The sequence below is a fragment of the Canis aureus genome, chromosome 4 (genome assembly GCF_053574225.1).
Source record: "Canis aureus isolate CA01 chromosome 4, VMU_Caureus_v.1.0, whole genome shotgun sequence".
NCBI lineage: Eukaryota > Metazoa > Chordata > Mammalia > Carnivora > Canidae > Canis > Canis aureus.
This window is the reverse complement of record NC_135614.1, coordinates 59,791,820-59,815,435: the sequence shown is the minus strand read 5'-3', so window position 1 is coordinate 59,815,435 and position 23,616 is coordinate 59,791,820. Positions and strand designations below refer to the sequence as shown.

Below are 23,616 nucleotides of genomic sequence, written 5' to 3'. Positions count from 1 at the left end.
GTCAGGAAGGGCCACACTCCTTTCTATTTGCTTCCACTCTATTGCCAGGAGTGCCCTACTCGGCCTGGGCTAATGAGTATATTTGCACTCAGGCTTCAAGGCTTAGTGTGGTGCATGGAGTGGTTGGTGACCCAGTGGATGGGTCCTAATTTTCCCTTCCAGCAGGAGCAGATCATAAATACTTTTCATATTATGAAAAGTATTTATGCACTTTTCATAAATACTTTAAGACTTCTGGAATGGCCGGCTTCCCCAGAGGGCACCGGGGACCATTCTTGCAAACCTCATGTCCATCTTACCATACCGACGCCTTCAAATGTGAAAATGGCTGTACCAAAGAACAGTAAGAATGTCTTCCAGCTCGCCATCAAGGGGAGGCTACTGGGATCTGGAATCTCCTGAAAGGGAGTAGAAGAAGGGCATTGGTTTTGCCATGGCATAGGAGTCATCCTCCAACTTTGCCTGGTAGACAGTTGGGCCACATCTGCCATCAACAGAGACACTATCAGGAGCACCTGTGAGATAGCTAGAGCCAAATCAGCCTTCTTACCTTTAAAAAAGTTCTTGAGGCACCTGGGTGCCTCCATCAGTTAAGTATCTGACTCTTGATTTTGGCTTAGGTCATGATCTCAGGGTCCTGCAATGGAGCCCTGTCACCATCCCATCATTGGGCTCAGCACTCAGTGGGGAGTCTGCTTGAGAATTTCCCTCTGTCTCCCTCTGCTCTTCCCCCCACTCATGCTCTCCCTCTCTCTCTCTCTCTCTCTCTCTCAAATAAATAAATCTTTAAAAAAATTTTAAAGTTCTTTATTTATTGTGGTAAATTATACATAGCCTAATTACATATACATATAAACTATACATAGCCTAAAATTTACCATTTTAAACATTTTTAAGTGTACAATTCAGTGGTGTTGAGCGCATTTTCACTGATGTACAACCCTCACCACCACCCAGCTCCAGAGCTTTTTTATCCTCCCAAATCGAAGCTTTGTATTTGTGAAAGAATAACTCATTACCCAGCTCCTGGTCACCCCTATTCTACATTTCCATGGATTTGACTACCCCACGTTATCTCATATAAGTGAAATGATATAATACCTGTCCTTTTGTGACTGGCTTATTTCTCTGAGCATAATGTTTTTAAGCTTCAACCATATTGTAGTGTGGATCAGGAGTTCATTCCCTCTTAAGGAATGCATTGAATGTATTTACCACATTGTGATTTCCCACATCTTTACATGTGGGAGAAGTGGGACCCAGGGAGGAGAAGGGAGTTGCCCAAGGCTTCTCTGCAAGTTAGTGGCACAGCCTGAGTGAGAATTCAGGTCTCCTGTCTTCTCATTCTCCAAAGCCTCTTTCTCATCACTTCCCCCAGAGTCCTACAGTCTAGTAGCTGGTGTGCATGCAGAGAGGATGATTAATTTAAGAGACTTCCTGTGGTGGGCGGAATAATGGCTCTTTTCCAAAGATATCCATGTCCTAGTCCCTGGAATCTGTGAATATGTTATGTTATATGGCAAGGGAGAATTAAGTTTTCAGCCTGAATTAAGGTTGCTGATCAGCAGACCTTAAAATAAGGAGACTATCCTGGGTTACCTGGGTGGGTCCAATGTAATAACAAGGGTCTTTAAAAGTGGAAGAGGGAATTGAAAGAAAGAACTAGAGAGAGGGTGGCATCTCAATGGAAGGGTGAGCCTTATATTGCTGACTTTGGAGATGGAAGGGGACCATAAGCCAAGGCATGCAGGTGGCATCTAGAAGTTGGAGCAGGCAAGAAAACAGATTCTCCCCATAAGCTTCCAGAAAGACACCCAGCCCTGCTGGCACCTCGACTTTATCCCAGTGAGACACCCAGAAGTGTAAGATAAATTTGTGTTACTTTAAATGGCTAGATTTGTGATAATTTTCTACATCAGCAATAGGAAACTAAGATTTTCAGATTCAAAGAAATGAAGCTATAATGGTAGAATTTCAGGGTGGTGATAATGGCAAAGCATGGGCCTGGGAGGCAAATTTTTCTGTTGATCAGTTTCCTTGTCTGTAGACTGAGGATAAGGGTAGTATTTACAAAACATAAAATATATAAAATAGTATCACTGTAAAGATTCAGTGAGTTAATATATGTTAAGAACTTGACTCCAAGTAAATAAAATGTCTTTATCATACGTGTATCCCTTGTCAACCTACCACCATTGTAATTTTTGTTGGTTTTTAGTGAGGTATATCCTCCCGAATGGATGTGACTTTCATGAGAGCAGATACACCACCAGTTTCACCTACCACTGAATCCCAGTGCTTTGCACCATGCCTGCGTCACAGAAGGTATTCACTAACTGTCAGCTGACTCACTGCTATCCAGTGTGACAATGAGGATGATGGTGATGATGTTGACTAGCTTTTGTGGCTTGTGGGCAGAAGTGTTCACAGATGTCACTTAGCAGAGGCTGCTCAGAGGAGGGCACCTTTCTCACCTTCACCCGCCCGTAATGATACTATCCTATCTTTCCCCTGGTTAGCATCTAGAACCCCTTCTGCAGTCAATTTCAGGCACAGACCTTTATGATATACTCAAAGATCAGAGCCATGCTCCCCAGGGTGGTGATGTTGGCCAGCGTCGAGAAGATGGACAGCATCCTGAGGTTCTGGATAAACACCAACAGGACCACGAAGGGCAGGATTGTCAGCATGTAGAAGCGGATGTCCAGGATGGGGGTCAGCGCCAGGATCTTCCTGGGCTGGCAGTTGTTGGAGGTCACGTGGGCTTCTTCCACCATCTGACATAGACATAACGAGGGGCAGCATAGTCAGAGTTGTCAGATTAAATACAAAATACCCACATGAGTTTCTAGTTCAGATAATTAACAAGTAACTTTTTAGTAAAGTATGTCCCAGATATTCCATAGGACATACTCATAGAAAAAAAAATTCTTGTGTATCTGAAATTCCAACTTACCTGAGTGTCGTATATTTTTATTTGCCAAATCTGGTAACCCCAACTGTAGTGCCCATGACTTTGACAAAAGGAAACCCTTAGAATCTTAAGATCTCTTTTTGTCATTTAACCCAACCTCTTCCTCCTCGTCAAATGGTTTCTTCTCATATACTCGGAGAATGGAAGTTGATTACACAAGAATATCTTCTTTAACTTTAGATAGCCCTAAAAGTTAGAAAGCTCAAATACTGAGCAATATCTATCTGCTTGAATATTTCATCTACAACAGTTGCCATAGTTCTGGCTGTTTGAATGCACAAAACCAATTATGCTCCCTCTATTCCATGAAGCCAAGAAAGAACACTGTGATTGATTCGTTATGCCTCATGGAAATGCAACGAGGGCAAGATTGCAGCTTGTTTGTCTTACATTTAATTAGTCATCTTCACTGTGACAACCCTGAGATACCTGAAGTGAATCTCACCAACACTTTTCAGGCTAAAAATTCCCAATTGTTTCTGATTGGACATGATTACAAGCCTCTCTCTCCATCTTGGCTATATTCCTCAGATGTTGCTTTGGCTTCTCAATAATCCTCTTAAAAAGTTATTTTTGGGGCACCTTTGTTTGGCTCAGGTCATGATCCCAGAGTCCTGGGATGGATCCCCGACTTGAGGCTCTCTGCTCAGTGGGGAGTCTGCTTCTCCCTGTCTTTCTGCTCCTCCCCCTGCTTATGCTTGCTTTCTCACTCTCTCTCAAATAAATAAACACATTTTTTAAAGGTGATTTATAGGACTGAGAGAACTCCCAAGTAGTCTGATCAGGCATGAGAAATGAAACCATCTCCTCCCAAGATCTGAACACTACACTTTTGCTAATGCAGTCCTAGCAGTGGGATGTCTGCTTTTCTCCCACTCTAAGAATCCTCTTTACCTGTTGTAAGTTGTCTGCCATAAACATAAAATAAACGCTGCAGAATCCCAGTTGGGTGGTAATTAATAAGAAGCTGACAGTGTACCTGAGTAGGAAAAGAGGAGACAGAGGGAGAAAACAAGTTACTTTAAAAAATGTATTTATTTTTATTTTGAAATGATTATTTCTGTTATTTTTTTAATACTTTGTTTTTTTTATTTTGAAAAATTTGAAGCCCACAGAAACAACCAAAAAATCGGTATAATTAACATCCATATATCTTTCAAATAAATATGCCAATTGTTAACTTTTGGTCCTACCTGCATTATATAAATATGTATGTGTATGAATGTACGTATTCATCCATACACACACGTGCATTCTTTTTCAGAACCACTTGAAAGTCAATTGCAGAAATCATAATACTTCAACCTTAACTCCCTCAGCATATCTCTTTTAAGACTATGAGATTCAGTATTTTGTCAAATGCTTTCTCTGCATCTATTGAAAGGATCATATGGTTCTTGTTTTTTCTCTTGCTGAAAATGGATGAAAGATCTAAATGTGAGACAAGATTCCATCAAAATCCTAGAGGAGAACACAGGCAACACCCTTTTTGAACTCGGCCACAGTAACTTCTTGCAAGATACATCCACGAAGGCAAAAGAAACAAAAGCAAAAATGAACTATTGGGACTTCATCAAGATAAGAAGCTTTTGCACAGCAAAAGATACAGTCAACAAAACTAAAAGACAACCTACAGAATGGGAGAAGATATTTGCAAATGACGTATCAGATAAAGGGCTAGTTTCCAAGATCTATAAAGAACTTATTAAACTCAACAGCAAAGAAATAAACAATCCAATCATGAAATGGGCAAAAGACATGAACAGAAATCTCACAGAGGAAGACCTAGACATGGCCAACATGCACATGAGAAAATGCTCCGCATCACTTGCCATCAGGGAAATACAAATCAAAACCACAATGAGATACCACCTCACACCAGTGAGAATGGGGAAAAGTAACAAGGCAGGAAACCACAAATGTTGGAGAGGATGTGGAGAAAAGGGAACCCTCTTGCACTGTTGGTGGGAATGTGAACTGGTGCAGCCACTCTGGAAGACTGTGTGGAGGTTCCTCAAAGAGTTAAAAATAGACCTGCCCTACGACCCAGCAATTGCACTGCTGGGGCTTTACCCCAAAGATACAGATGCAATGAAACGCCGGGACACCTGCACCCCGATGTTTCTAGCAGCAATGTCCACAATAGCCAAACTGTGGAAGGAGCCTCGGTGTCCATCGAAAGATGAATGGATAAAGAAGATGTGGTCTATGTATACAATATTGCTCAGCCATTAGAAACGACAAATACCCACCATTTGCTTCAACGTGGATGGAACTGGAGGGTATTATGCTGAGTGAAAGAAGTCAGTCAGAGAAGGACAAACATTATATGGTCTCATTCATTTGGGGAATATAAAAAATAATGAAAGGGAATAAAGTGGAAAGGAGAAAAAATAAGTGGGAAATATCAGAAAGGGAGACAGAACATGAGAGACTCCTAACTCTGGGAAACGAACTAGGGGTGGTAGAAGGGGAGGTGGGCGGGGGGTGGGGGTGACTGGGTGGCAGGCACTGAGCGGGGGCACTTGATGGGATGAGCACTGGGTGTTATTCTCTATGTTGACAAATTGAGCAGCCTTGTGAATATCCACATTTTTTGGTTTTCCATGACATTGGCTTTTGGGGAAGGATCCAGGCCAAATGTCCTATAGAAATGTCCCACACTGGAAGCACCTGAGTGGCAGGATGGTTATGCATCTGCCTTTGGCTCAGGTCGTGATCCTGGGGTCCAAGGATTGAGTCACATCGCAGGTTCCCTGAGGGGAGCCTGCTTCTTCCTCTATGTCTCTGCCTCTCTTTGTGTGTGTGTCTCATAAATAAATAAATAAATAAATAAATAAATAAATAAATAAATAAATAAAATCTTAAGAAAAAAAAGAGAATGTCCACATTGTGGACTTTGATGACTGCTTCCTCATGTTTAGATTCAGGTAAGCATAGTTGGCAAGCATACCACATAGGTGATATTTTGTACTTTTTCCATCATATTGGGAGGCCCTGGGGTCCTGTGGCTCCACTGTGATGATGACAGTCATTTGTCTCCATTGCCAATGCACATTTCCCTTGTTATAATCTGGAAGTAAAGCTTTGAGACAATATGAATATCCTGTCCTCTCAAACCAAGGGTTTTAACATTCATTGATGATCCTTGTCTGAATCAATTATTTAATCTGTGGTTGCAGGGTAATGGTTTTCTAATCCTGTAATTGTTTCTAAATTTATTGGTTGGCATTTAAAAAATATGTATTCTTCCTCTTTTTTGGTATCACACACACAAAAAAACTCACATTAACTTTGAAAATTTAGTATATTATACTCCATTATTGTCATTATTCTTTTGGATTCTTCAATTATCTGAAATTTGAAGATGCATTTATTGTTTAAGGGACCAAAATATGTTCCTCTACTTAGATCAGTTTAGATGAGATTGGGTGCGTTCAGGGTGACATGGCCGTAGACTTTAGTTCAGTGGTTTTCAAAGTTGGGTTGCTGTACCAGTTGCATCAGAATTACCTGAGGTTTATGCCAAAAATACAGATTCCTGACTCTCTAATGCCTATCAAATCAGAAACTCAGTGATATCATATGAGACCAGAATAGGGATGTTTTCTCTCTCTTTATTATGGAAATTTTAAAACATATACAAAAGCAATGACAATAATCCATGACTCCTCGTGTGACTATCCCAGTCAACAATCACTAACTTTTTGTCAGTCCTATTCCAACCATCCCTTTACCTACACACATGCTTATTTTGTTGGAATATTTGTAGCAAACTAGAGAACTCAAGGTACTTCATTGTAAATAATTCTATATGCAGCTCTAATGGACAAGGACTTAATATATATATATTTCCAACATTATCACCCCTTGAAAAATTAATAATAATATTTATATCATTTAATAACAGTCCATATTCAGATTTCTCCAAATATCTCAAAAATATTTTACTGCTGGTTTCTAAAGTCTATACTCTGTGTTTTGTTATTATGTCTCTTAAGTTTTTAAAACTGCTATATTCCCTTTGCTCTCCTTTTTTCCTTTACAACTTTTAACTTTTTGGAGGATGTTGAAGATACCAGATAATTTATCCTGTAGTGTGTCTCACTTTCTAGATATGGTTGATGACTTCCTCATAATGTCAGTTAATGCATTTCTCTATGCCCTGTGTTTCCTGTAAACTGATATTAGTTCTAGAAGCTTGACTAGATTGAGGTTCTTTATTTATCTCTCTGGCAAGGATATTTCCTGGGTGATAACAGTACTCCCTGCTGTCCTGCTGTATCCCATCATAAGACACATTGCGTCTGGTTATCGCATGTCTAGACATGAGATACTAAGATTAATACCTGGGGTCAGATGACATCAGTGTTGTCTTCCTTCTTAAAGTTTCCCAATGACTTTTTGCCTAATGGCTTGAGCATCCATTGATGATTGTTGCCTTTATCAAGCTCCCAGGTATCCCTTAGCACACTAAAAATTACAAATCATTGTTTAAAATATGTTCCCAACTCTTTTTCAGTTACTGAGCTTCTTGAAAAATGGTACAGTATAATGAGTGGGAGCTAGATGTTCAAGATTCAAGCTCTTGCTCTGTCACTAAATTCCTGTGTAACCCTGGGCAGCGTTATTGCCCTATCTGGGCTTTACATTTCTCCATTGAATAAGCATGGATATGGTGGTCTCTAAAGACCCTTCTTACCCAAAAGTTTTATTCAGGGGTCATCAGAAACAAAAACTTTGGTGGGAAAGGATGAACAATTGTGAGTCATTCGTTATTATTGCCTCATGACCTCACCTGTCTGAAAATCAGAGTGACTTCTGATCAAGAGAGCGATGACCTACTGAGAGTCCCAAGAGAGGAGCTGCAGAAGGGATCTTGGCAGTCACAATACTGACTCACTACCTCCTGAAGGGCTCTGCTGAGAAAGGCTGAAATGTTAGGTTTGGGTTGAATTTCTGTGCAACTGCTATCTATATCTGTTTGTGGACATGTTATTTTTTTCCTTATGAGCTTTGGTCATCTCATATTTCCAGGACAATAAAGACTCTCCCTGCCCATCTACAAAGTCGAAGATATGATCAGAGGCACTAAGACAAAGAAAAGCCTCTTGTATACCAGGCACTTTTTATCACGCAAGGAAGCAGCCTGAATGTTCATTAGGGGAAGGCTTGAATGAAACAATGGCACATGTCCCCATGGAGGAACATCCTGAACCTTCACAAATAATCAGATAAGCCCAGGACCATCCTAAGCTGCCACAGGACACCACAAAGCTGCTGCCAGTTGCCCGGAGACAAGTTAGGAAAGCAACATGGAACACCTTTACACATGCACACACCCTGCACCCTGGAGACAGATCCTGTGCTCCAGTTGGTCAGAGCTGTTCATATCAACCCCCAGCAGGTGGTGCTGAGAGGCAAGGTCTTCATTGTTGGGGGAGCAGATCCAAACAAGAGCTTCTCAGATGTGCACACCCCAGATCCGGGATTTAGCCACCTTGGAGGGCCTCTTGCCCCATTCCAAGCATGCTGGCTTTGTTCTTTCTTATGCACCTCACAGCGTCTGGGTGTTTGGAGGTGATGACTAGTCAGGAAATTGAAATTGCCTACAAGTTCTGAATCCTGAAACTAGGACTTTGGGACCATGCCAGAGGTGAGCAATCCCCCACTGTTCCCAAGACCATTCACACATCATCTGAAGCCACTGGAAACCAGTTGTATATCTTTGTGGGTGGAAAGAGAGGCACCCAGCCCATGCAGGATGTGAAGCTGCATGTGTTTGATGCAAACACTCTGACCTGGTCACAGACAGACACACGTGAAAAACTTCCAATCTCCCGGGCATGGTCATGTGGTGGTGGCAGCAGGGACAAAGCTCTTCATCCCTGGAGGCTTGGCAGGGGACAGATTCTATCATGATGTGATTGCACTGACACAAGTGACCAGAAGTAGCAGAAACTAAGTCCCACTGGGGCACCTCCCACAGGCTGCGCTGTCCACTCAGCTGTGGCTTTGGGGAAACACCTGTATCATCTTTGGAGGGGTGACTCCCACAGGAGCACTGGATACAATGTACCAATCTCACATAGAAAAGCAGCATCTGGGGGACCTTGCATAAATTTGAAACTTTTCTACCACCTGGACCATTGGATCATTCTATGTGTCATTCCATGGCCAGTGATGTGTACTTCTGAGAAAGAAGATTCCAATTCTGTCACTCTGAACTGTGATGCGGAGAAAGGGGCTTCTACAGGCAAAACAGTGACCCAAGCTGGTGACTCACATGAAGAAAGTCAGGCTAACATGCTGTTCTGTATTGTGCTTGGTAAGATGAATAGAGAAGGGGAAATCTAGTGATTGCATTTTGACTCTAGCTGACTAATAAATCGCACATTTTTGTTAAATGAAAAAAAAATCAGGTATGTCTCCCTGTCCCAGTGTGGAAAGAAACTAGACACATTGTTAGATGAAAGAGCAAATTTCCAGAAAAATATTCTAACCAGTGTACAGGAAAATGCAAAATGAAATCTAAATTTCCACTCACACACATATACTCATGAACATGCAGAGACAAAGTCTAGAAGAATATTTACTAACTAGGTATCACTGGTTACTTATTGGATGAAGAGTGGGGATGGAGCTATCAGAGGAGGTTCTCTGTACTGTTCTACAGTTTGTAATAACAACATATTCACTTAACCCTGGATAACTGGGAACAAAGGAGGATCCGGTGAGGATTATTATTGATCTTACTACTCCTGCCACTACTACTATGACATCTATGAGTAAATACTACCTGCCCCACACCGAGTGGGTCCTCAGCCAGGCATTTGGGCAGGTTTCCAGGCTGTACATCATGGCCTCTCCATAGTTCACAAAAGTCTTTTGCAATCTAGGGAAAGGACAAGCAACATGTAACTTAAAACATTTTTGTTAAAGGCACAACTTACTCCCAAAGTGAGTAATTATTATATATTTGTGTGTTAACACGAAGCATTCTAGAAATTTTCTAGCAATGGTATTAACAAGATATCTTATAATACACTTTTAAAACTTTGAGGAAACTGCCTTTCCCCCCTTTTTTGTGGTGGTCTTCTTAAACATTATTATTTAAGTGAAAAAAGTTTTTTAAGGAAACAGTAGCTTTGCATTGACTTAGGTCATGCAGACCAGGAAAAAGGGGTCATGAAAGGTGTGAGATGTGTAAACCTAGTCAGGGGGAGGAGGAAGTAGGAGAAGAGGGGGTGTGGGTATGGCCAAGCCAGTGATCAACTGCCAAGATTGTTGGAACATTTGAGATCCCTGCTTCAGACCAGATCCCATGCAAATGTGGTACTGAGGTTTCTGCCCAGCACCCGTGTAGGATGTGACACCCCAGTCACAGCCTCTGCCCTAGATGGCCCTTCCTAAGGACCAGGAAGGGCCTGAAGAGAAACCACCTGTGAACAGTGGAGCAGCAGCAGGTAGTCGGGGGATGGATCCCCACTAAGGGGAGTAGCTGGGAGAGAGAAGGAGATTCAGACTTGGGTCTTGGGTTTAAAACCAACACCCCTCTCTCCCTTAGATGGCTGAGAGACCATGAACAAGTCTCTTTAGGTTTCTGAGTCCCAGTGTTTTTCACACACAGTCTGGGTTTATTTATTTATTTATTTATTTATTTATTTATTTATTTATTTTTTACAGTCTGGGTTTAGGGGAGGAGACAGTGACCAATGAATGTAGAGATGCGCTGAAAACATGGCATAATCCTTCTATTTTTATTATGGTTCATTGTGCTTGATATTCCCAAATAAATGAGGTCACATTGCATAGGAGGGACATATTTATTAGTCTAAATGTTATAAATTCAAAAGCTGTGGGGCCAGGCAGGTATCAGTAACCTGGGGAGAAGGGCTGGTATACCACAGAAGCAGGAGAGTGAAGACTGCACCAGGCCCCTGGAGCACATCCTATTCTAAAAGGGATCAACTGGGACTTGGTTCTCCCAGAGCAATGAAGGAATGACACTATAGAGGTGCCAGGTTGTCTAATTGCAAGGAGAAGGTGGTGTTTGTTTGTTAATTTTCCCAATGTGACATCTCTAGGGTTTTAAACATGGAATAAAACAAAACAAAATAAAAACACTGGGGCAGCCCGGGTGGCTCAGTGGTTTAGTGCCACCTTCGGCCCAGGGCATGATCCTGAAGACCCGGGATCGAGTCCCATGTGGGGCTCCCTGCATGGAGCCTCTTCTCTCTCGGCCTGTGTCTCTGCCTCTCTCTCTCTCTCTCTGTGTCTCTCGTGGATAAATAAATAAAAAACTTTAAAACAAAACAAAACTGTGAAGCTCTTAGATCATCAGTCTGTAACATCTATATTAGAAAAAAATGAAAAACAAGTCATCAAAAAAAAAAAAAAAATCAAGGGTGCCCGAGTGGCTCAGTCAGTTAAGTGCCTTCGGCTCAGGTGGTGATCTTGAGGTCCTGGGTTCAAGCTTTGCATCAGGCTCTGTGCTCTGTGGGGAGTCTGCTTCTCCCTCTGTCCCCCTGCCCCCTTGCTCATGCTCTCTCTCTCTCTCAGGTAAATGAAGTCTTTCAAAAAATCAGGAAAAGACTTATCATGAATGGCTTAGGTATCAGAAACCTACAAGTGATATAATTGTCCCAGTAGGCTTGAGGGGAAACAGGATTTGCAGAATGGTTGGCAAAAGCAAAAATGAACTATTGGGACTTCATCAAGATAAGAAGCTTTTGCACAGCAAAGGATACAGTCAACAAAACTAAAAGACAACCTACAGAATGGGAGAAGATATTTGCAAATGACATATCAGATAAAGGGCTAGTTTCCAAGATCTATAAAGAACTTATTAAACTCAACACCAAAGAAACAAACAATCCAATCATGAAATGGGCAAAAGACATGAAGAGAAATCTCACATAGGAAGACATAGACATGGCCAACATGCACATGAGAAAATGCTCTGCATCACCTGCCATCAGGGAAATACAAATCAAAACCACAATGAGATACCACCTCACACCAGTGAGAATGGGGAAAAGTAACAAGGCAGGAAACCACAAATGTTGGAGAGGATGCGGAGAAAAGGGAACCCTCTTGCACTGTTGGTGGGAATGTGAACTGGTGCAGCCACTTTGGAAGACTGTGTGGAGGTTCCTCAAAGAGTTAAAAATAGACCTGCCCTACGACCCAGCAATTGCACTGCTGGGGCTTTACCCCAAAGATACAGATGCAATGAAACGCCGGGACACCTGCACCCCGATGTTTCTAGCAGCAATGTCCACAATAGCCAAACTGTGGAAGGAGCCTCGGTGTCCATCGAAAGATGAATGGATAAAGAAGATGTGGTCTATGTATACAATATTGCTCAGCCATTAGAAACGACAAATACCCACCATTTGCTTCGATGTGGATGGAACTGGAGGGTATTATGCTGAGTGAAGTAAGTCAATCAGAGAAGGACAAACATTATATGGTCTCATGCATTTGGGGAATATAAATAATAGTGAAAGGGAATATAAGGGAAGGGAGAAGAAATGTGTGGGAAATATCAGAAAGGGAGACAGAACATAAAGACTCCTAACTCTGGGAAATGAACTAGGGGTAGTGGAAGGGGAGGAGGGTGGGGGGTGGGGGTGAATGGGTGATGGGCACTGGGGGGGGCACTTGACAGGATGAGCACTGGGTGTTATTCTGTATGTTGGTAAATTGAACACCAATAAAAAAATAAATTTATTAAAAAAAAAAGAATGGTTGGAGTGGGTGCCACAGGCCTTTGAATACTGGCTCTGCAACTTCCTAGAGTGTGACCCTGAGCAAGGCATTTAATTCACCCAGGTCTCAGTTTACTCATGTGTAAGCTGGGGATAATAATAGTACCTGCCATAAAAGTTTACTGTAAGGAGTAAACTCTTGTTACTTAAACACTTGTAAAGCTCTGGCCAGGTATCTGGCACATGTAATTGTGTGATAAATTTAATAGTTGGATAAGTAAATGCTCTTAAAAGTGTTTTGTGAGCTGGAAAGTGTGCTGCAAGTTGGGTGTGACTGAGATACTCCAGATACACCTGTTTGGTTTGATAATTTGGCTTTATGAGAAGTTTCAGTTACTGTCTCTACTTTGACCTATGGGGAGTTTCTGCATATCTATAAGACCCCTTTGGATTTGTATGCCTCTGGAGCAGCTAAGTGTTACAGACAGAGAGCCACCAGGCAGTTGGCTAGAAGGAATTACTAATCACCCACGAATTGGTTGGTTTATAAATATGAAACTCACAACAAGTTTGTCTTCACTGCATTTGTCTTCTCTTTCAGGATTTTTTTTTTTTTTTTGGCATGGCAGTTTCAAATATGTAAACACCAAGTATTGTATGGATGCTTTATTAATGACTAGAGCCATTGTGAATTATTCACTTCAACTGTTTTTTTTGCTTTCATTAAATATGTCCCAGAAAGAATTTGCCTGGGACAAATTACCCCTACAAGGTGTGTGTGTTTTGGAGTTGGGGGAGGGAGGGTGTGGGGAGATAAGAGGGAAGGAAGGACATCCTAAGTATCTTGTATGTTCTCGGTAGTTTATAAAGCATGCTTGCGTCTTTTATCACCTTTTTTTTTTTTTAAAGATTTTATTTATTTATTCATGAGAGACACACAGAGAGAGGCAGAGAAACAGGCAGAGGTAGAAGCAGGCTCCATGCAGGGAACCTGACATGGGACTTGATTCCGGGTCTCCAGGATCACTCCCTGGGCTGAAGGCGGCGCTAAACCGCTGAGCCACTGGAGCTGCCCCCTTTTATCAATTTTGATCTTTCCAGGTACAGATATTTAAGGCAGAGGGTGCAGGAACTTGGCAAAGTCATCCAGCAGGTTAGCAGAGTTAGGCCCAGACATAGGAGTTTCCAGTTGGGATTGTCTAACCCTCTCTACCACCTCTGTAGAATCTAGAGCAGTAGGTGTGGGGGCGTTGAAGTGGCTGGTTAATTGGGTCAGTGGTCAAAGGAAACTCAATACGGGGTCTGGCCCTGGGGAGAGAGGAAAGCAGGATTCTCACCTCTGACTGAGGTGGTGGGCACAGTTCAACAGGATGACCATGCAGTGCACAGTGAGGATCCCAATGGCTAGCAGGCTGATCGGACCCACCTGGAGGGGAAAGAGAGGTGGGGACAGTGAGCCATACACTGATCATTCCCATAACTGGCCCTCTTCCCGTCTGGGTGCAATGGTCCCTTTCATCATAAAGCTGCCTTTGGGATAGAGGTCCTTGCCTGAATGTCCTTGTGGCCATAGACACTCTAGTTTGAATGCCTTTGGAGTCAGCATCACTGCAAATCAGCTGTCTAATCTCTGCTGGCACACTTCCTGTGACTACCCCACCACCTCCACAGATAATCCATGCCTTTCCTTATCTGCCTGGAGTTCTGCCGTCTAGATCCCTTGCTCCTTTTCTCATACCCTAGCCCTTACTTCCTCCAAGATACTCGAAGACCAAGGTTTCTTTTAGGACTTCTCTTCCTCTAGTATAGAATTGCCAATGGGGGCATCAGTGATATTTTGGACCAGATGATTCTTTGTTGTGGAGGCCTTCCTGTGCCTTGTAGGATGTTTAGCATGTCCCTTGATCTCTACTCAAGGTGCGTGGCACTCCCTCTATGAGTCTGGCAGCTCATCTCTAGACACGTCTCTAGACACTGTTCATGTCTCGGGAGGTGTGTGCAACATTGTCCCCAGTTGAGAATCATTGCTCTAGTATATCTAATTCATCATTAACCCTTCTATTTTTTTAAGGATTGCATATATTTAAGGTGTAAAACATGACAATTTGACACACATATACATAGTGAAATGACTGCTGCAGTCAAGTTAATAGAACTACCTTATCCTCACATAGTTTCCATTTTTTAATTTGTGTGATGAGATTTAAAAACAGAGGTCATTAGTAATCCTAATCTCTCAGATATGATCAGAGGGGCATTGAATAAAGAGAGACTCTCTCACCTCTCCTGTGCTGGACACTTGTGCCTTTATAGATGTGCCCTGATGTAACAAATGAGAGATGAAGAGCACCTGTAGATTTCACTAGAACATAGCCTCCATCTAACAGAGACTTCTTTTCATCTTCTTTACTTCTATATTCCCAGTACCTAAGAATCCACATAGTAGGTGCTGGTATGTATTTCTCAAATGAATCATGGTCAGAAGCTCTGGGAGATGGAAGGCAGAGGAATCACTAATGACTCTTCAGAAGCAAAAATAAGAAGATAACAGAGCTTATCTTCTTTTTTTTTTTTTTTTTTTCAGAGCTTATCTTCAATAGCATATACCACACTGGTATAGATAGTTTGGCTGAGGGCCATGTGGTAATAATACTCTTCAGAAGTTCTAGAACTCTGAGGATTTCAAGGGGGAGAGTCTCATCTGTGGGTTGGAACTGTTACAGGCTGGAAATCATGTCAAAAGAAGCCAGGGTCTTTATATGCCTTCCTTTGACATGCAACCCAATTACCAGGCCTGGAGAAAGGGAGAAATTAGCATCACCTAAATGGAAATAATATATTTGGCATCCATCCAATTCAATAGCCATGAATTGAAACTTCCTGTGTGTCAGTCTCTATAGCAGTTATTGTGAGGAGATGTAAGACTACATCAGCGAGTTCCTGCCCTCAGGGCTTTCAGGTAAGTGAGGAAAGTAGGTATACTAAAACATTATGTCTTCTCTTTGTAAGAATTCCAGGTGAGGTAGATATAAGTTCTAGAAAAACACAAGCGGAAGGTGGCATTGATTTTAGCAGGAAACAGTAAAGTTTCACGGAGGAGGCAGACTTCAAAAGACAAGAAATAAGGCAGAAGAAATGGCAGATGTGAAGAGATAGAGGTGGGATGATGCAAGGTGTCAGTGGACTGGCAAGGCCTTTGCTATCTTCCTCTTTCCAGCTGCTTTCTCACGGTCAACCTCCTGGTTTGAAACAAGAGCCAGTGTGCACATGTCTGTAGGGAGTAGGCTGCGAAGGTACATGAATGAAATGGGCTGGGTATGTGGAGGATGATGGTACGTACCAGTGTGTGAGGATGGTGGGTCTTTATAGTGTGGGGGGGCATTCGATGAAGGGGTTCAAAAGGTACCAACTTCCAATTACGAGATAAACAGGTACTTGGGAGGTAATGTACAACATGATGAACCATAGTTAATACTGCTGCATAATGTGTCTGGATGTTGCAAACTATATGATATATAACATCTATATGTGTACATGAAGAGATGGATGTTGACCAAACTTACTGTGGTAATCCTTTTGCAATATATGACTACCAAGTCATTATGTGGTACACCTTAAACTTATATGGTACTGTATGTCATTTATATCTCAATAAAACTGGGGGGGAGAAAAGAATAATGGCCTATCCCCTCTGGGAACACTCCATTGGACTCCAAGCTGACTCCAGGGGATTGATGCCAAGAGGCACATTTCCTATTGCAGAGGGTATCCCCAGTTGTCCATTGATAAAAGTGCAGAGTCTTTAGGGGCCCACTACCGCTTTCCCCCAAATTGGTATACCTAGTTTCCATTGCACAGGTCCCTCTTACCAATAAGCCAGCATTTTTCATGGCCAAGGGAAGTCCCAGGAGTCCTGTGCCAATGTTGCATTTCAGTAAATGGACCAACGTTTGCATGATCCTGTAGGGGGAGAGTAGGGAGACAAGAGGGTATCTTAGTGGATGGGAAAGGTGACCCAAAATTCAGGTTCCTTCCAGCATCTCCAGCACTGTCTTTTGGGAAGAGGGACAAAACCAGGTGAAGTGGACTCTGGAACATCTGATCCAGGGCTGGTGCTAGTTTAGGTGACTCAACGAATATTTAACACACAACAGGCTCTAAAGAAAAGATTAACAATTCCTCCCATTCTGGATAACTCCCTGCCAGCAGTTTATGCATTAACACATCCAATGATTTTTTTTTCACAGCCAATTCACTCAAATAATATTTATTGAGACTACTAAATGCCTGGCATTTTAGATAGACAATGAAAAAAATTACTAGTAATTTCCTCAATTTCTAGAGTAATCATCGATACCTGGTCATTTATTAATTTGCTCACTAGAAAAAACATAACCTTTCCCAGCATATGGAATATTTATGCTGGTTCTAGTTCACTCCATCCATTTTCTCAACCAACATTCCTGTGAACTATTCCATGCTCTGCATTGGATACAATTTAATAACAATTGTTATTGTGCATATAGAATTCTTACTATGTGCCTGGCAGGGTGCTGGGTACCAGGGTTCTAAATACTCTCCACACCTGCGCTGGCAGTTCCTGCCAAGCACCCCCCATCCATTGGGAAGGGAGAAGGTGGGAAGGATCATGAGAAGAGAATCAAGAAGGAACTGAAATGAAAAGCTGGGTGCAAGAGCAATGAATTCAGAGGTAAGAAGCACTGAGTTCTGAGTTCTAGCTGTGCCATCGACCTACGAAGTTTGGTCACTACTTTGCAAAGACCCTTAGCTGCGTACATCTTCTGTTCATCTGCCAAAAAAGATAGAAAACGGCAATAATTCTTGCCCTGCCTACCTCCCAGGGAAGAATCAGAAGAGGTAATGACATGATGAATCTTGGAATTATGAAGTGCTTCTAGGATGTGAGGCATCCTCACCACCACCACCCTCATCATGACCATCTTCTTCATTATCAGTATCACTACCACCTTTAGTCTGACTTTATGGTGCTCACCTGCTAGCAGGGCCCCTGGAAGGGGAAGCAGAGTTGGGTTAATAGAAAAACAGCAAGTAAGGGCTGGGTTAAGTAGGTTGAGGTGTCCCCTGCCCCTGGAATGAAAGGTACATTGAGGAGGCCTTTGGAGGTACCTCCTTGTGCAGTCTTAGGACTGTCTACAGGCAGCTTGCCTCGGTCACACAGTGGGTCCCTTAGAGACCGTGCTCATCTCTCCAGGTCTTTGTCCCATCTGTTAGGGATTCAGGACTGTGTCAAATTTTACAATTCAGTAACAACCTGGGAGAAGGTTGGGGCTGAGACAACAGGGTAGGCCCTTGGCATCCCCCTGACTTCACATCTTCATTAATTTGAGGACGGAGGAGGGTACCTGTTGTCCCTTCACTTACAAGAGGCCATTTTTATAACTTTCATTTCTTGATAATTGCAATTATTGGAAAACATGTCAAAGCAAAACAAAACTTTTGTCTTGTTTTGCCAAATTTCTTAGTAATTTCTCCAACAGATAATGCTCTTTCTCCCCCCTTCCTGCCCTCTGTCCTTCCATTCCTTACTTCTTTCCTATAGCATCATCTTATCCAAGTTGAATCAGATCTCTTTTCTGATCTGAAAAGGTGAGACCAACTTTTGGAGAAACCAGGTGCCCTAGATAACAGCATTATACATTAGTCAGGGCCTTGGATGGTAAAACATATGTTGGGTTTTTTTTGGGGGGGGGGCGGATTTTTTAAAAATTATTTTTCCTTGAGAAATGATACATTGCTATTATAAGATGAAATACCAAAATTCTACTAATTGGAAATAACCATGGTTAGCATTTGGATTAGCGTCCCTCTGGGCATTTCTGTTTGTTTTTAAAGGTGCACACTTTCACATATGCAGAACCATTATTATACTGTTTCCTAAATTAATTTTCTTTATGAATGGTGTGTCCCACACATTTTCCACAAACAGATTTCCTTCACCACTTGTAATGGCTGTGTTATATTCTACTATATGTGTGTACCATACTTTATTCAAATAATATCTTATTATTTCCAAATCATCCATATTATAACTGGTGCTTCAATAAAATTATCACGAATATGTGTGTTAATAGCTCATTAGGAAGAATTCCTAGAAGTGGTATTTATTGATCAAAGGATATATTTATTTCTATCTGTACTTAAAAAGTACCTAAGTAATACACAGTATGAAATTTAAAAGGTAAAACAAAAACAGAACCAAAACCCCTTATGTAGTGAATATAAACCTCCCTGCCTCTCTGTCTCCCAATCCTCTTACCCCAAAGCAGCCACTGCTGCCAGCTGTGTGTGTGTGTATGAGTGTGTGTGTGTGTGTACTTTCAAAGGAAGCATATGCCAAATAAGTATTTGTATGTTTTATATAAGTAGGTGTTAGGATTTGACATACAACATTGCCATCTGGAAAGGTACCAGTTTAATTCTTCCTAGAAGGACGAGCAAGAGCATTTCCTGACACCCTTATCCACACTGGGTATTGTCATTTACAATCTCATTATGACCAAGGATGTTATTTGGTCTGATTACTAGATAATAGTTAAATTGCCAATAAAGCTCTAAGAAAAAGTTCTGTGTGTCTGAGTTTATAGTAGTAAAAGTAGGGTCAAGGGGCTAGGAGGTGACCTTCTGTGTCCTGGGTGGGTTTGTAGGAGGGAGGGAGGGAGAATGAATAATAGCAGATGTGGAAAGAGTCTGAAACCGTGGAAAAGCAAGCAGCGTATGATAGAAACTGTTCCTAGAATCAAGCTCACACTGGGGCGGCTACTCTGCTTGGATTCTCTGCAAAAACTGGGAGACAAGGGTCATACCCAGAGCCACACGGATCAACCTTCTTAGATTCTGCTTTCATCTTTCCTCCACACATGTGTTCAGTTGGGCTAAGAGTGTTAGGAAGAGAGAAGTAGGCAGATGTGGCCTGAGCTGTGAGGGCAGCACTCGCTTGACCTCAGATCTGGAAGGGCAGTGAGGCCACTTACGATAATCTGTTGGCTTCTTCAGTAGGATGGACATTCTCTGAAGCAACACTGCCTCTACTCTCCGAGAGTGACTTGGACCTGTTGTCCAAGGGGCTGGGCTCACTGTTGAAGTCTCTTCCAAGCAGTGACGTCTTCAACATGGTGGGTAGCTGGTGGCAGCTCAGGGTGAAGGCCTGTAACCACCTTGAACCAGCCTCCCATGGGTTTTTCTCCAGAGAAACCAGGGCTGCAGGCACAAGATGCTGGTTCCTGTTTCCCAACGATGCCTGACCCAGAATGAAGCCCGGATGTGCGAATCAGTGAAGCGCTGGAGGCAGGGGAAGCTGATGTTGGCTATGCCTCACCTGGCTTTGGGGGACTTAGGAGAGTCTCAGCATGACACTCAGGGCCCCTTATATTTGGTTGGCCATAAGCCAGGACTTACCTGGGCTTCCAGTCCCTCCCAGTTCAGCCCTAAGTGCTACAGGGCAAAGTGAACAGTGTGACTGGGAGGAGGAAGTCACCCTGGGATTGCAGGTCCTGGTGCCTGGATGTGGGGCCAGGCTCAGTGCTCACCTACCTCCGCGAGGAGGAAGCCACAGCTACCTCACAATGGAGGCTGCCCAGCCAATAAGGTGCTGCAGAATCCCAGGATGCAGGGTGGCCCAATCAATAGTGGATCCAGCCACCACCCTCACTGGGTGGGAGTGAAGAGTGGCCCTTTTAAGGCGCAGTTCAAATGTTACCTGCTCAGGATTCCGGTACAGGAAGGGTATGTGTTCTGTACCTATTTGGAAGTGAGTACAAGTAAACTTTTTTAAAAAATCATTCATTCAAGAAATATCTCTTGAGTACCTGAGTATACTAGGCACTGTTCTCCCTGCTGGGAATACATTAGGATAGAAACTTACTGTAATCTCTTCACTCATGGAATTACAGTCTAGTGAGGAGACAGATAATAAACAGATATGTCAAGTTATGTTAGTTGGTAATAAGTACTATAGAGAAAAATAAAGGAATAAAGGGGAATAGGAAGTGTTGGCTGGTGGGGGAAGGGTTGCAATCCTGGATGAGGTGGTCAGAGAGAGCCTTGCTGAGAAATTGTCATCTGAGTAAAGGGCTGACTGGGATGAGGGAGCATGCCTCGTGTATGTTTTGGGTAAGAAACTTAAAGCAAAGGAACAGTATGTGCAAAGGTCCTGAGGCAGAAGAGGGCCTGGGTATTTTGGGAATGGCAATAAGGCCATGTGGCTGGCTCAGCATGCACAAAGGAGAGGGGAGATGAGCAGAGTTGACACATGTCTGGTTTGCCCAGGACTGTGCTGGTGTGTTTTTATTGCCCTGGCATAATCACCAATAGTGCCTCTTTTCCTTATCAAAAAGTGTCCTTGTTTGGATGATAAATTACATGGTCACACTAGTGGTGCAGTTAATGAAAGTGGAAGTAATGGAAGAGGGATGGAACGGGATAGATAGGATCTCATAGGCCACTGTAATGCCTTTAATTTTTACTCTGGGATGGGAAATTGTGAAAGGTTTGAGAAGAGAAGTGACATGACTTGCATTTTAACAGGATCTCTCAGGGCCATTTGGTTGGGAGCGAATTCAAGGAGGGCAAGGGTCAAAGCGGGGAGATAATTAGGAGACCACTGTGATGAGTTGGGAGCCAGTCAACAGTGGTTTAGACCAGCACAGTAGCTAAAGAGATGGTGAGAAGCACACGAAGTCTGGGTACTTTTAAAAAGTAAAGCCAAGAGGATGTGCTGAAGGACGGACGTGGTGTGGGGTATAGAGGAAGGGGAGGGATCAAGATAACGTCAAGAATTTTGACATAATGGGAAGGATGGAGTTAGTGTGCACAAGCCTTGTCTTGGAGATGCCTTTGCAGAGCAAGCCTGGGCACACCAATCTTGGCTTGCACGTTCTTTGGGATGGTCTTAGATAGGCTACTTATGAAGATTATGGGAGCCACATGCTGCCCACGTCAACTCAATACTGCTGTCAAATCTGCTCCAAGCGCCTCTTCCTTCCTCTGAATGTCATCAAATGAGACCTCTCTTTCCTCTGATGCCCCAAAGGTTTTTTCTCAAGTTGAAAAGAATCCCCCCGCCCCCACCACCACTGCATTTATTTACCACTTTAGTACTGTCTAGTGATTGTCTCTCCACATCAGGCACTGCAGGCTTCGCAGTGAACACTTTCAAGGAGTCCACACTTTAGTGGGAAGCAGGAAGATGACACAAAACAAATAAACTAGATAGTGAGAGATTATAGTCAAGGCCACGCTCATTCTAAAGCAAAGCAACACAAAACTCAAGAGGGTGAGAGTCACCACCATCTAGGGAAAACGACTGTGAACATTTGGCTGTGCTTCATCACTTGTACACATCCCATTACCAACTTCCTGTGTAAGGAAAATAATTGTGTTCCACATAACATCAAATCTAGCATCTTAACTATTTTTAAATGTGCAGTTCAGTAACGTTAAATAATCCCAACAGGGCAGCCTGGGTGGCACAGCAGTTTAGCGCCACCTTCTGCCCAGGGCGTGAGCCTGGAGATCCCGGATCGAGTCCCCATGGGTCTCCCCTGCTTCTCCCTCTGCCTGTGTCTCTGCCTATCTCTCTATGTCTCTCATGAATAAATAAAATCTTTAAAAAAAAATAATCCCCAACGTTGTGTAACCAATCTTCAGCCCTCTTTTCTTCTCGCAAAACTGAACCTCTGTCCCCATTAAGCAGCTGTGTGTTCCCCTCACCAGCCTGCCCCCATCATTCTATATTTTTAAGAGTCTGACTCCTCCAGGTACCTCGTAAAACTGGGATAATAACATTATTTGTCTTTTCGTGACTGACTTATTTCACTGGACATGTTTTTCCTCTTTTTCGCTTTGACCATATCAGCATTTGAGATCCCTCCTGGGCCCTACAAAGTGAGGGATGTTGGTATACAGCTGTGTAAGTCCTGAACCCAACTACATGTTTGATCATCAGTAACTTCCTTCCTATCTCTCAGCCTGTTTCCTTATCTGAAAACTAGGGACAATGACAGTACATATGTCATAGGGTTAAGGATTAGGTGAGATAATCCCAAGCAAAACACAGTAAGTGCTCAGTGAGGGAAGGAAGAAAGGATTTTTGCTAGGATTCCTTGATTCAAGAGCAAGCTCTAAAAGTTAAAGAATCAGTGGGGATGGGAGGTAGAAGGTGGAGGGCCTCTGTGTCTGTGTGTGTGTGTGTGTGTGTGTGTGTGTAAACCAGTACCAGACAAAAAAAAAATTAATATCCCCACCACTGAAGCACAATTCTAGCGACTGGTATTCTTTAGCACTGCTGACAATTACTAATGAGTCTCCCCAGCTTACTTTTCTTGGTTACATCCATGTTACTAAATTTTTTTTTTCCGAAATTGAATTTTAGCCAGATTAGTCTAAATGGTAAGATTGACCTGAGCATCTTACACTGTAGGGCCTTGTCCCTGGCAACGAGTGACCATTTTTTAATAACAGAGAGGACAATCTTAAACTTAGCAAGGCTGATTGGGGCGATGGTGGAAGATGGTGGGAGAGGCAAAATATAGAGAGGAAGAATGCTTTGCCGCGGAAAGCATTCTTCCACGGACTGGCTCAGTCCGTGGAAGTGCTCTGGGTTTGTTGATGAAACAGAGAAGTGCAGGGTGGAAATAAGCCAGCTCTCTGGCCAGGTGGGCTGTAGACCACTGCATAACCTATGAGTGCCCTCCCAGCAGGTATTCTGTAGTCTATGGGATCTGGGTGCGGTCTGCTGGCCCTTCTCTCACCTGAGCGGGGCTGGTACGCATGAAGTACCTTCTGGAAGTCTAGCAGGTAGAAAGCAACATACAAAAGGAGCAGACCAGGATTTAGGAATTGGGGTGGACACTCTCCTCCAACATCTCTCCTAGGCCGTTTAGGAAAGAT

At 42.8% G+C, this 23,616-nt stretch overlaps 1 protein-coding gene and 1 pseudogene across 4 annotated transcripts in view; one reads left to right on the top strand and one right to left on the bottom strand.

The window, feature by feature from the left end:
- SLC36A3 (solute carrier family 36 member 3) overlaps positions 1-20,275 on the bottom strand; it is a 47,945-nt gene extending 27,670 nt beyond the window's left edge. The window contains exons 1-8 of one of the 4 annotated variants that reach the window (XM_077895827.1): positions 20,125-20,262; positions 19,701-19,966; positions 16,557-16,647; positions 14,025-14,113; positions 9,774-9,869; positions 3,869-3,953; positions 2,559-2,777; positions 300-398 (exon numbers count right to left, since the gene is read on the bottom strand). In XM_077895827.1, the coding sequence (XP_077751953.1) occupies positions 300-398; positions 2,559-2,777; positions 3,869-3,953; positions 9,774-9,869; positions 14,025-14,113; positions 16,557-16,647; positions 19,701-19,840 (819 nt within the window). In that variant the 5' untranslated portion in view covers positions 19,841-19,966; positions 20,125-20,262. Of the gene's footprint in view, positions 1-299; positions 399-2,558; positions 2,778-3,868; positions 3,954-9,773; positions 9,870-14,024; positions 14,114-16,556; positions 16,648-17,542; positions 17,717-19,700 lie in introns of all 4 variants that reach the window. The other 3 variants (XM_077895831.1, XM_077895828.1, XM_077895829.1) reach the window with 3 other exon arrangements.
- LOC144311999 (rab9 effector protein with kelch motifs pseudogene) lies at positions 7,405-9,331 on the top strand (annotated as a pseudogene).
- Positions 20,276-23,616: the final 3,341 nt, after the last annotated feature.